This window comes from Hyalella azteca, unplaced genomic scaffold, assembly GCF_000764305.2.
Source record: "Hyalella azteca isolate HAZT.00-mixed unplaced genomic scaffold, Hazt_2.0.2 contig4115, whole genome shotgun sequence".
NCBI classification, from domain to species: domain Eukaryota; kingdom Metazoa; phylum Arthropoda; class Malacostraca; order Amphipoda; family Hyalellidae; genus Hyalella; species Hyalella azteca.
Window position 1 is genome coordinate 1 of NW_025934341.1, and position 12,848 is coordinate 12,848.

Genomic DNA, 12,848 nt, shown 5'->3' on the forward strand with positions numbered 1-12,848 from the left:
ATATTTTCCTGGAACACATTTCCCTCTGTTTAGAAAAGATTTGATTATAATTTAAACTGATTGGACATAAGTGGAAGCGGCTGACTTCGGAAATTCAAAATATTGATAATTTCCTTCAATTACAATGTATTTTAATTGCAAACCAATTTTTTGCATGTAATCACATTAACATGTTATCATTAATATCATCATTCGAGTTTTGACATCACACGTCATAAGATAAATACAACGAATTAAGTTGAGTATTCATAACTATTAAAACATTTGCCTTAAACCAAAACGATATACCGTAATGAGTCATAAATATTAATATAATGGAAAGTATCCTATTAATCGTTTTCGATTAACTAAAGTTCAAACATTTTGATTTATTGTTTTTGTCTTTCGATATTTCGTCCCCTGTTGCAAATAATAATTCTTGTATCTCAACGAGCATTGCACAAGCTACATCAAATTCTAATGGCGTATCGGAAAATTAATTTCAGAAATAACTTGCAATTAAAATGCAAATCCCCTATCTTGTTGGATATAATTTTTTATATAATTTCGAATTCCGAAAATAATTCAATATCTTTTAACCTAACAGAAAATCCTGATCATATCACGAAGTTAAAATCCATTAGATAATTAGCGAGAAAAAGAGCTGTAGAGTTACCCAAGTTTCTTATCCTGTGCAAAAATGAGTTTTAGGTCATATTATCACATATTGTCAAGTAAATTGCTCCGACTTTATTTTTTTCCTTTGAATATTAAACCATGGAAGGAAATATTAACCATATTAAACTGTACTCCTTGATCTCTTCAATTTAAAAGCAGGGAAAATTCCAGCTGCAGTTTGAATGCTTCGCAATTATGTAAATAATCATCAGATGTCTTTCAAATCAATTATTAATGAATATAATTAATCTTCACAAGAAACATCCCGAAATTTTATAATTTGAGCCACTGCGAGGTTCAACATTGAAAAAATTACCAATTAAAAAATTATTCATCTATATAAAAATTATCCATCTTTACTACCAAAATTATTCATCTATGAAAAGTTAATCATATATGGAAAAATTGCTCATCTGTATACAAATTATTCATCTTTACAACCAAAATTATACATCTATAAAAAATAAATCATAAATGTAAAAATTACTCATCTCTACTACTAAAATTATTCATCTATAAAAAGTCAATCATAATTGTAAAAATTATTCTTCTTTACAAAATTATTCATCTATACAAAGTTACTCATTAATGGAAAAATAATTCTTCAACTGAAAAAATTCCAGTCACTCTTTTCTGACAACTGACTAAGTAACAGCCAGTGAGAAGGGCTGTTACTGATGACAAGAATCTATGGCCCGTATGCTAAATAGGGCACTAGCAGTACGAAGTAGCACTATGCACTACGAAGTGTCCTGTTGGTATGCTAAATACGTCACAGACACTAAGCACTTCGAAGTAGCTCTACAATGTTTAGTGTCGCTTAGTGTCGCACTACTGATTCGTATGCAGAAAGATTTTGAAGTGCTACTTCGCTGTTAGAGTACTTTATAGTGCCGCACTACGCTATGAGTCTATTGAAGAATGGTAGTTAAGGACGCAAATAATTAATTATTCCCTAAGTAATTCTCATTCTTTGCAGAAGATTGATGTAAAATGTCTAATTGTGATGGTAATGGTACTAGTGAAAATTGTGATGGTGAGCTGAAATTCGCAATGCGTCTGCGCATCTTTCCCATCATATATTCAAAGTCCACGCTTCCCAAAGACATCGAACAAAAGAGAGAAGCATGGAAAGTTCTTGCAGAAGAATTCAAAATGACTCAAAAAAAAGAAAATTCAAAACATGGTATCAAAAACAAGAAAAGTATTTTCAACTTCTACGCTGTTCATCTGTTTCGCCAAGGCAAATGTCAGCCATAAGAATAAATGTTATTCACTGAAGCGTTACCCAGGAATTTAAAAGCAAAGAAAATACCACAAAAATTCACCATATCTTTATAAGAGAAAACGTTTCGGAGTCCAGCTCCATCGTCAGTCCAAACCACAAAATTCTGTTCAGAAAAAGTTCAGTCCTAGAAACACAAATAAATCAATTAGTAAAGTAAATGCACTAAAAATAAATAGATAAGACATGAAAATAATGCTAGTAAACGTAAACGGCCTATCTATTTACTATTTCAAGAGGAAAGGAGCTAAAAGCGGCATTCAGACTAGGCTTCTGTTTGAATATATACAGGGATATATATAATTTTGTGGTTTGGACTGACGATGGAGCTGGACTCCGAAACGTTTTCTCTTATAAAGATATGCTGAAGCGTTACACTTTGTTATATATTCATGGCATGTAGTTCCTGAGGTTTTTACGCGATTATGCCTTTGCTGTAAGCCAAACAGATCCATAGCTGACGAAGTAAACGAGGTTAAATATACCGTAGTGTCGTCGTGAAGTGCGGTGTGTAGGTCACTTCAGATTTTTGTAGTGCGCGTTATGCTTTTGGCCCTATTTAGCATACCAACCGTAGTGTTCCATGCCGCACTATGGCTTGTAGTGCGTAGTGCTACTTCATAGTGCTAGTGCCCTATTTAGCATGCCAACCGTAGTGTTCCATGTCGCACTAGTACGGCACTACGGCTTGTAGTGCGTAGTGCTACTTCGTAGTGCTAGTGCCCTATTTAGCATACCAACCGTAGTGTTCCATGTCGCACTATAGTAGGCACTACGGCTTGTAGTGCGTAGTGCTACTTCGTAGTGCTAGTGCCCTATTTAGCATACGGGCCTATATAAGACGCCAGGCAGGCGAGTCTTCCACTCAGTCGTCAAGTGTCTGGCGAAGACGAAACAACGATTCAATGAGGTCACTTGAGGCCAAACGAGTGATATATATTAATACCAAATAATTTACTGAAGCACTGTTTTTTAAATAAATCAAATACAGAAGATCCGGGGTTTTCGCCGCTCTGTTTTTATCCCTATTTGTAATTGATTCAATTTGGTATGGAATTTGGATTTAACAAAATTAAAGAATTTTTACTTGATATTTCTAAATTTTAATTCCAGATTTCTAAGTAGCCATCTACCAGTATTCCCGATCATAAATATATATGATAACAAAATCGTTGAAACTTTCTTCAAATTAGTAACTGCGCAATGTCGAAACGGTAAGTAATTTTTTGGATACGTTGTGCAAGATGACATTTTAAATTCAAAATTATAATTGCTATATCGAAATTATCAAAAAATTGTTGGAAATGAAAATATGCTGCATAAATTTCTAGATAAATTATCAACATTGATTTTTTTATCATTGTTGAAGCTTATTTAGATTCATATTTACAATTTAAACGTGAGCTTAAGACCGCTGATTATAATGGAATCTAATATTAGAAGCTCGCTGCCCTTTCGCGGGAAAGCATAGAAATAGACAGAAATTTTAATATTCGAAATCAGAACAAGAAAGTATGAAGAATTATAAGCTACATCCAATCGTATGTATTATTTAATATTAGGCATAAGTAAGGAGTAAATTGTAGGTAAAAATCTATTGAATACGACCACTACTCTAAAATAAATGTCCATAATGTAAATGTATAAAAGCCAATGCAAGGAATAACTATTTAGCTTCCATTCATCCATTTTAATCCAATTCATGATGTATCCAAATCATGATTTAAATATGTTTATTATATACATAGAGGAATATTTCAGGAAGTACAAATTTCCTAATACAAATTATTTAAACAAGCAAAATAATTCTCAGACGTAGCTATTTTACCGAAGACTTAGCGAAAAATCGATTTGTCTTGGATTTATAATGAACTCGTAGTGACTTTATAGTTATAATAACTTTATTTTAAGGAATTTCGAACAACAACAAAAAAGTACTTCACAACGGAACATAGAACTTAATTATACATTGTTCTTATATCGTTCAAGCTTATGATGGAAATGAGATAAGTTAATTGAAAATTAGTCGTCATTTGATAAGCAACATATTTTGCTTCATATATGTAATTCGCAATCTCATACATTTATTATAATTTGCTTCATCAGTAAGATCTGTATGAATAATCTTTGTCTGTAGCGACTCAGAGCTAACTCTTTCTCCAAAATTTTCTGTTTGTGATATTGTGCTCATGTCGTAATTTCTCTTAATAATTTTCTACGTCTCTATTTATGCTGCTCATCTGGATTTCGTGTCCTATTTTCTTTAATAATTTTCTAGGTCTCTATTTATGCTGCTCAACTGGATTTCCTGTGCTAATTTCTCTTGATAATTTTCTAGGTCTCTATTTATGCTGCTCATCTGGATTTCGTTTCCTAATTTCTTTAATAATTTTATTTTCAAGATATCGAGAAGCGATCACGGCTCCATTTATGCTGCTCATCTGGACTTCGTGTCCTAATTTCTCTTAATAATTTCCTAGGTCTCTATTTTTGCTACCCATCTGGAGTTCGTATCTTGATTTCTCATAATAATTTTCTAGGTCTCTATTTATGCTGCTAATCTGGAGTTCTCGTCCTAATTTCTCTTAATAATTTTCTAGATGTCGGGGAGCGTTCACGGCTCTATTTATGCTGCTCATCTGGACTTCATGTCCTAATTTATCTTAATAATTTCCTAGGTCTCTATTCATGCTGCTCATCTGGAGTGTGACGTCACGTCTGACGCAGTCGGCCTCAGTATCAGACCTCTTCATGAGGGCCCCATACACTGATGTTTATGGCCCACGAACCATGGAGCGCGAGGCCACGATCTTAGGATGTGCGGGGGCCTGCTTGGGCGCTCCTGTTTGTGTGGCCTTCACTTGGGAGCCCAATGAGGTGTGTTGCATGGTCATCATATTGAAGAAATTGAAAATTTATCATCACAATATGGAATTAAAACAAAATTTAAAGATTTCATGTAAGGAAAAGATTGCATTTAAAATTTAAAGTGCAAAAAACTTAGACGGACGAGAGACAATCAATGATGTTAAATGCAGAATCCGAAAATTTGTGCTGAAAAATTATTAATGTTTACCAAAAAGATTCAAATCTGTCAGAAACTAGACGCACTATTTAGATTCTCCTTTGATTACGGTATTCGATGGATCGCTTTATCTAAAGAAAATTTCTTGCTCAGCATCTTAATTCAAATGTTTATTATAAACAGCAATATTTGGAATCACATTTGCGGAAACACTATTTCAAATGTAATCAAATGCAGGGAATATGTGATTTGTGGACAATATATCGAATATATTTTAATATAAAAGAAGATAAACAGAAATCAAGCCTATATATGCTTTAAAGAGTTGACTCTTAAGTTAACAAATCATATTTTTCAAAGTTAAAAGTTATAAATACGAAATTAGCTTAAAACTAATGATGTTGAAAATTGTTGCGCCTGTCTATGTGCATACAGGACTTGAAATGCGGCATCATGACAGCCATTGTGTCCTCGACACCAAAGTTCACAGGAGTGATCTACATCTTCAAAGGCAACTCCAAAGGCCAGTTTGTGTCATTGCGGAATCCAGCGTATTATGATCGGTTGTAAGTATGTTAGCTTTGGCCTCATCAGAGGATATCTTTCGTTGATCTACTTTCAAATCAGAAATACCGTCCTTCATCTTGCACTTCGAGCTAGCCTACAAAAAGAAGGCTTTCGGGTTCTTTTTTGCATTTTTAGCAATACTTTTTTCGAAGGTCTTTCTTTTTTTCGAAGGTCAATACTTAGGTCAATACTTTCGAAGGTCAATACTTTTTTTAGCAATACTTTTTTCGAAGCTTTTGCCATTTTTAGAATGGCAAGTTCAATAATATAATTATTGCTGCTGTATGAATGTTGCGAGGATGTGATCAGTTTCAGTTCTAAGGTGAGCGTTTTCTGCCTGGTGGAGATCATATTTCAAATTCGGTTGACTTTGTAGTTAGTAAGTTTGGAAGAACTTCTTATAACTAAATCGACAGTTCGGATGGATCTAAACCACGGAACTGTCATATGTCATTCTGTATCAAATGTCATATATCTTTCTGTATCACGAAAATGAAAAGGCACGAAAAGGAAAAGAATCGGCGACAGGCCACATCAGGCCTACACTGCAGCGCCGAGATCACTATGTTATGTTATGTTATATGTCATATATCATTCATATGTCATATATCATTCTGTCTTCATTGACAGTTCGACAAGACACGTTTGTTCATTACTGGGTCTGACTATGGTACCATCGCCTAAGACCATCTCAGAGCTGACCGGCCTGAGCTTCTATCGAGGTTTCGTCGACATCCTCTACAACTTCACTGCAGGAGTCGTCACTGACAACGCCGGCACTGCCCTAGATGCCGGCGTCGTCGCGGCCCTGCCAAAAACATCATCATTGACAGCTTTCGCGAATCTCATGATTATTAATGGTGGACGTAATTTTGGTTCGTTCTCACCTGGCGCCTCGATTAATTATGGGACATGTTGGGCTCAAAACATACCAACACGCAAAATAACGTGAAACATTCAACAAATTGTTAGTCTCATTGCGAACGGATCTAATATTAAAGTTTACTTCGATCAATGAAAACTTTAAGCTTCAACCAATTTCTTTTCTCAGCCAGGCGCCATTTGTTGTGTTCATTAAACATTTCATATTCACAGCTGAAGCAATTTAATTAAGGTTACTCCCTGCAAGTTGTAAACGATGAAATTATTTTGTTGGTCCTCAACATAGTGTCGATTAATTCATTTATGAGCTGTGCCTTAGATTAAGTTGTAAATTATTTTGTTGGTTATGTGCAAATTATTCTTTGCCTCGTCTTACTTCTGGCTCATTTTCTAAGAATTTAAGCAAATATGAATGTTACCAATCTGTTTTTTTAATCAGCGAAGTATGTTTATGGCTTGAATTTTCATTCAAATATCGCAATGGAAATATTTGCTATTCTGCTACGTGGGAATAGCATACGTGGATGGATATATGTATTAATATATCTTAATTTATGATAATTATATTAATGATGCAGTATTATTTACTTATATTTAATGCATTTGACGAAAACCATTTCACCATAGCACAAAAAAATATCAAACGAGCAGCTAAGGCAAACACCGATGCAGCACATAAGATTATGAATTCCATTAATGTCACTCTATGTAGCACTAAAAAATATTTTGCTCCAACACGGGTTTTAAAGTCTCGAAGTTTCAATATCTTCATGACGAATTCCGTACTAAGGCTAAACCGGTCTAAGAATTCATGGTGCATTGCAATGCCGAAGTCATTGCAATGTCGAAGTCATTGTAATGACGAAGTCATTGTAATGTCAAAGTCATTGTAATGTCGAAGTCATTGTAATGACGAAGTCATTGTAATGCCGAAGTCATTGTAATGACGAAGTCATTGTAATGCCGAAGTCATTGTAATGCCGAAGTCATTGTAATGCCGAAGTCATTGAAATGCCGAATTCATTGCAATGCCGAAGTCATTGCAATGCGCTGCAATGCAGTTACTCCAATAGTCTGCCATGTCTTCTGAACGGCCACATTGTGTTGCAATGAAGCACTTTTTTGAAACACTTCAACGTTTAGTACTTCTGAGAACATGCATATCTCCTATGGAGACGTGCACTAACAGTCCTTTATTGATGAATTAATTGGACGTTGGACTGCCAGGGCAAAAAAAAATCCAATCTAGTAGCCGTCGCTCACATCGAGAACAATTATCACGCACAACGAAACTCATCCTAAAATTATAGTACACTATGACGGTATTCTGCAAACTGTTGCAGAAACTTCCCTACCATTCGACGCTTAAATGAGAAACATCACGCAACAGTTAAGCCTTGTTAGGTGAAAAGTTTGCTAGACTTTAACGTGCTCGCCTGTTATTAGAAAAGTGATTTCTGCTTCTGATACTTTTTTTTTCACCAGCAGTTTGGCTTGTAAAGTACTATGTATCTAATAACTAGCCAAGTTGAACGTAGCTATGACTTGTTTTATACTGCCACAAGCCATGAATTTGCCAGATTTTCATGCTACTGGCGCGTCAGAGTGTGATTCTATAATTCATAGTCGTGGCAAATTCCTGCTCTGTGGCAAGCTCTTATATATATTAATTGCACTTTAACGGACTATGATTATTTTTGACCCAATGACCTAAGTAAAATTGTGAAAAAAATAAGAAGAACCTAACCTGGCTGGTGGTGTCGAACTGATTTATAACATCGGTTTTACTTAAAATAAGACCAGGGGCATGCAGTAAATAAATTTTCTTGGGGAATTTGACGAGGTCAATTGTTGTTAATGCTTTCAAAGACACCATAAAAACAATGTGCTGTTCTACACTATTTACATATTGTTCCTACGGTGACGTCACTCTAGAGATGCGCAGAACGGCGAAAAATCATCATCGCCGTGGGTCAACCTTATATCAGTTCAACCATGGTGTTATCTCTATCTCAATCAATCTTCGGTTATGGAAGGATCGGGTTCCAAAGGCCGGATACCTTGTAAATCAAGTCACGAAAAGTTCAAGAATCGGCAACAGGCCGTGGGCCTGTTTTCTTCAATGCCGACCCTGGCTTACCCTGCCTGTTGACATCATAGCTGCAACGGATTAAGGCCCCCTCAATCACAACAATTTTCTTCGTTTTCCTCATCACAAAAAAAGTATACACAGGGGTGACCCTTTAATTATTTGTAACATTGGTTCGTATTGGGATTATAATTATTAACATAACATAACATAACAGAGTGATGTCGGCGCTGAAGTGTAGGCCTGATGTGGCCTGTCGCCGATTCTTTTCATTTTCGTGCCTTGTTCATAGAAGATCTAAACTCGTGTCATTTGACCGGATCTTTTCATGACTGGCGATAGTTTGAAGAAGCTACTAGACTTCCACCGGGTTCGATAAGGAGCTAGGCATTTCAAATCTGAACATATATAAGCTTTATCTAGTCTGTTCTTGAACGCGTTCATACTTGGAGCGCCAACGATGTCATCGGGGAGGCTGTTCCACATGTCGGTGATTCGAAGCGAGAAGAAATTTTGTCGCGTAGAGAAGTTGCAGCGCAATTTTTTTAGCTTATAGCCGTGGCCCCTGGTGTTGGTTCTTGTTTCAAGTTCTAGTAACCCTTCAGGGACCTTGAATAAACCATGAGTATACTTGTATACTTCAATGAGGTCCCCACGCAGACGTATTAAATAAATTTTTGGTGTATTGAATCATATGGATTGTTCTAGTACATTTTCAGCTCTATAAAATATTAAAAATTGTCAATGATGAGACGAATAATAATTTCCTCTTTTTTATATTTGGGAATATTGTATACTGGCTTGTTAAATTATTATTATTTAGTTGCTCAATCTACGCCGATAAGAAAAAGATTTTTTTCTTTATTACCGCAATCAAGCCTTAAATACATAACGGATACTGAACAGAATCGTACATACAATCAAGGACGTAAGCATTTCAGAGTTTTTAGGACAAATCCTCATTTGAAATATTCTCGAGTTATTAATTGAATATTTTCATTTGGCATTTGCTGAGAGCATAGCTGAACTCAATTTTCACATTGAGAAATATTTTATAAGAATTTAAATAGAATTTTCACATTTTTTCGGGCCCCAAGCTTCTTCAGTTTTTAAAAATATAAAATAATAAATTTCAGTTTGACTTTGTTCATTGATAATTTATATGCGTTACAATGTTGTAATGAGATTTTCAAAATTTCTCAAAGGCTGTCCTCTCTCTTGTATTCACTTTAATATATTTAAATGCCAAAAGGCTGCCTCAACTAATGTATCAGAACCAATGACGATGGGAATCATCTGCTAACCTCGTATTCTTAACAAACCATAACATATTGATCTCGGCGCTGAAGTGTAGGCCTGATGTGACCTGTCGCCGATTCTTTTTCTTTTTGTGCCTTGTTCACAGAAGATCTAAACTCGTGTCATTTGACCGGATCTTTTCATGACTGACGATAATTTGAAGTAGCTTTGAAGTAACTTCTCGACTATTAGTTGCAATTATTTTCAGGTTTGTATTGCTCGCTATTTTTAGTTACGGTAGGTTATGAAATCACACCGAACAAAAAAGCACGTTATCGCATAAACAACCGATTGGGTAAAAAATAGCAAGAAAACTCTCTAGGTCATTATATGAATGAAAATAATAATTTCATAGTGGCTTGATAATTTTTTAGTACCCATTTTTGTAAGTAAATTAAATAAATCTATGTTAAGATATTAATTAGTCTATTTCGGGAACCAATATTTTAAAAGGTTACACCAAAAAAGCCTAGTTGTGCTCCCCTCATTTCATTGCACCCTTCTTATATTTCATAGAAAGTTTGAATGTTGGAGTTTAGTTTTGACTGATTTGTTCAAACTCATTTTATGGACTTTTGACATGGTTTTGACGAAAAACATCATCAATAATGATGCTATAATCACAAAATAGTGTACGTACATATCAGGAAAGAAAATCGTAAATGAGTTATTTTAATGCCCACATTGAGAAACAACAATATGCAAATTGGATTTACACTAAAGTTTAGTCATTATACCGCAAACAACACCCACTCTTAACCTTAATGTCGCAAATAACACCCTCTAAATCATCGAGTGGGTCGGGAATTACATTCATGTTTTTTAGATTCGTATAAATTTTTCACGCTGCATGTAGAGCAATTTGCACTCAGAATGAATGCTGTACAAATTGGTAACTAATGTGCCACACTACATGGTGACTGACTAAATGTATACACGAAATTGCTCATCCCTATAATGCGATTTAAAAAAAAGCTAGAATCGAGAAGAATGCATGTGCAGTGTGCAAATGCCTTCCAAACATCACCGGTCGGACAAAAGCGCGTGGGCGTTAGCGTGGGTTACAGCGTGGGCCAGCCCGGCCCTGAACCTGCCCTATACCAGCTCTCCCTTTAGCCACGTTTTATTACCTCAATTCGTAACCAATAATTATGAAATTTAATAACATCAAGTACCACTGTCACGTCTGCGCCTGGGAGCAACTCGGCTCACCCATGCTCACCTTTTTACGGGACAACAGCCTGCTCACTGCCCCTCCTGTGACCAAAGATGGACTACTGCTCATCTACTACTGGAATGCCCTGTGCTGCAGCAGTCAAGACAGCCCCTGGACCAATACTGCAAAGAGATGAACTGGCCTTTCACACTGACAACCCTACTAAGAGATGATTTTCCAGCTGAGAAACTAGTTACCTTTCTGTCAAAGACGGACATCATCGACAAGCTCTAAAGAACAATACCACAAGCTCTGACCAAAGCACCAGATGCCCAAGAAGGCTGGTGCTAAAAATTAAACGAGATTAAACGAGTGTATTCCTAACCTAGGAGCAGTTCACGCGTAGACAGAAATAACCTCGCCTCTTAAGCTTCATGATATTTAAATATTTAATATATTCTAGCGGATTTTACAAAAAATGGCGACTTGTGTGGTTGGTTTTGGGGTAGACTGTCGCAAGTATCAGCTGTTCCGTTTGTTTCGCTAATCGCTATTTGGATTTGGCGTTTGGTCAGGCCGTTAGTTGATAGTTGGTGGCCCTGAATAACAGAATAGGTAGGTAGCTATACTGAGACAGGCCTTTGTAAAGCCTAGCTAGTCCAAGTACCCTAGTCCAGCTAGTACGAGCCGCATCATCGTTTAATTTTGGTAGAGAAGTGCTTCTAAGAATTGAATTTTTACATTCAGCGTTTATTAGGGTGGAGGCCTGTCGCCGATTCTTAACATGGCAGAACATTCACATTTCACAGCTTGTGCGGGCTTGAACTCGCAACTCACTGCTTCAATTTTGCTTTGCTTAACTGCCTGGTCTCCTTGCCGACCAGAAAGTGGCGCACAGACAGAGGTGACAGAGCTGGGAGTGCCTGGGACCGAACCCAGACCTCTCTGCTCGACTGCTCCAATCTTGGTACTCTGAAGTCTGAACTTTAACCACTGGGCCTGTGGGGCTGTGGCCACCCTGCTTAAGAGGCTAAGAGTCTAAGACTAAGGTCAAAGGTCAGCGTTACTTAAACTTTTAGTGCCAGCAGTTCTTTGAGCAGAAGGCACTTGAGGCAGTGGGTTCTCACCTTCAGATGCGTCTGAGTTGAATGGGGTAAAACACAAACATCATGAAACATGTAAATGTAAAACCTTAGAATGATCTATGAAGGAACCAGGGCAGTGCCAGTAGCCTACTCCTAGTAGGCACCAGCCTTAACACCAGAAATAGCCTCCTATGAAATATGAATCTTCCAAGTTGTTGAACCGGTTGAAGTTGGCAATGCCTGATAGTCAGTTAAAAACTTAAATTTAATCAGCTTATAATTGTGAGTGACGTCTGTGTCTGTGTGCATAGTTCAAAACTTCAGATAATTCAGAAAGCTCCTAGAAAATTAGAAGCACTCAAGCTAGACTAGCCTTTATGGACAATCAGACAATATAGGCTAAGTAGCTAAAGTAGGTACTACCGTACTGCTATCAGTATCAGTAGACAGTAGTGCTTTTATTTTAATTAACTGCACTTCAGCCTCTGAAATTATGGCAGTGCCAGTGTGCCACCAATGCATGTCATTGCATGATGATTTAATGATTGGTTGAGTTGGTTACATTAGGTACATTTATTATTTATAATCTTTTTTAAGTTGTAACAAATGCATTTTTGAAGTTTTTGGAATGCCTTACTTCCGCCCTTAGCTGCTAACTTTAGCAGTTTGCCTAAGTCCTAACTCAAGTTGCATCATAACTTCTAGGTACAACTGTCACAGTCACATGGATGATGCCTTATCTCATCTGAGTCATCTGAAAGACTGTATGTGAATTTTACCAATAATTTTTTATCGTGATGACT

At 36.4% G+C, this 12,848-nt stretch overlaps 1 protein-coding gene across 1 annotated transcript; it reads left to right on the forward strand.

Annotated features, from left to right (window-relative positions):
• Positions 1–4,697: 4,697 nt before the first annotated feature.
• Positions 4,698–6,670, forward strand: LOC125177682. The gene is made up of 3 exons (XM_047879879.1): positions 4,698–4,819; positions 5,403–5,533; positions 6,165–6,670. Exons 1-3 carry the CDS (start codon positions 4,733–4,735, stop codon positions 6,484–6,486), a joined length of 540 nt encoding a protein of 179 aa, XP_047735835.1. The 5' UTR covers positions 4,698–4,732; the 3' UTR covers positions 6,487–6,670.
• The last annotated feature ends 6,178 nt before the right edge of the window (positions 6,671–12,848 follow it).

Coding starts and splice junctions, on each gene's coding strand:
- LOC125177682 (XM_047879879.1), top strand. CDS start 4,733: ATGGAGCGCGAGGCCACGATCTTAGGATGTGCGGGGGCCTGCTTGGGC. Junction 4,820..5,402: donor TCACTTGGGAGCCCAATGAG/GTGTGTTGCATG, acceptor ATGTGCATACAG/GACTTGAAATGCGGCATCAT. Junction 5,534..6,164: donor CCAGCGTATTATGATCGGTT/GTAAGTATGTTA, acceptor CTTCATTGACAG/TTCGACAAGACACGTTTGTT.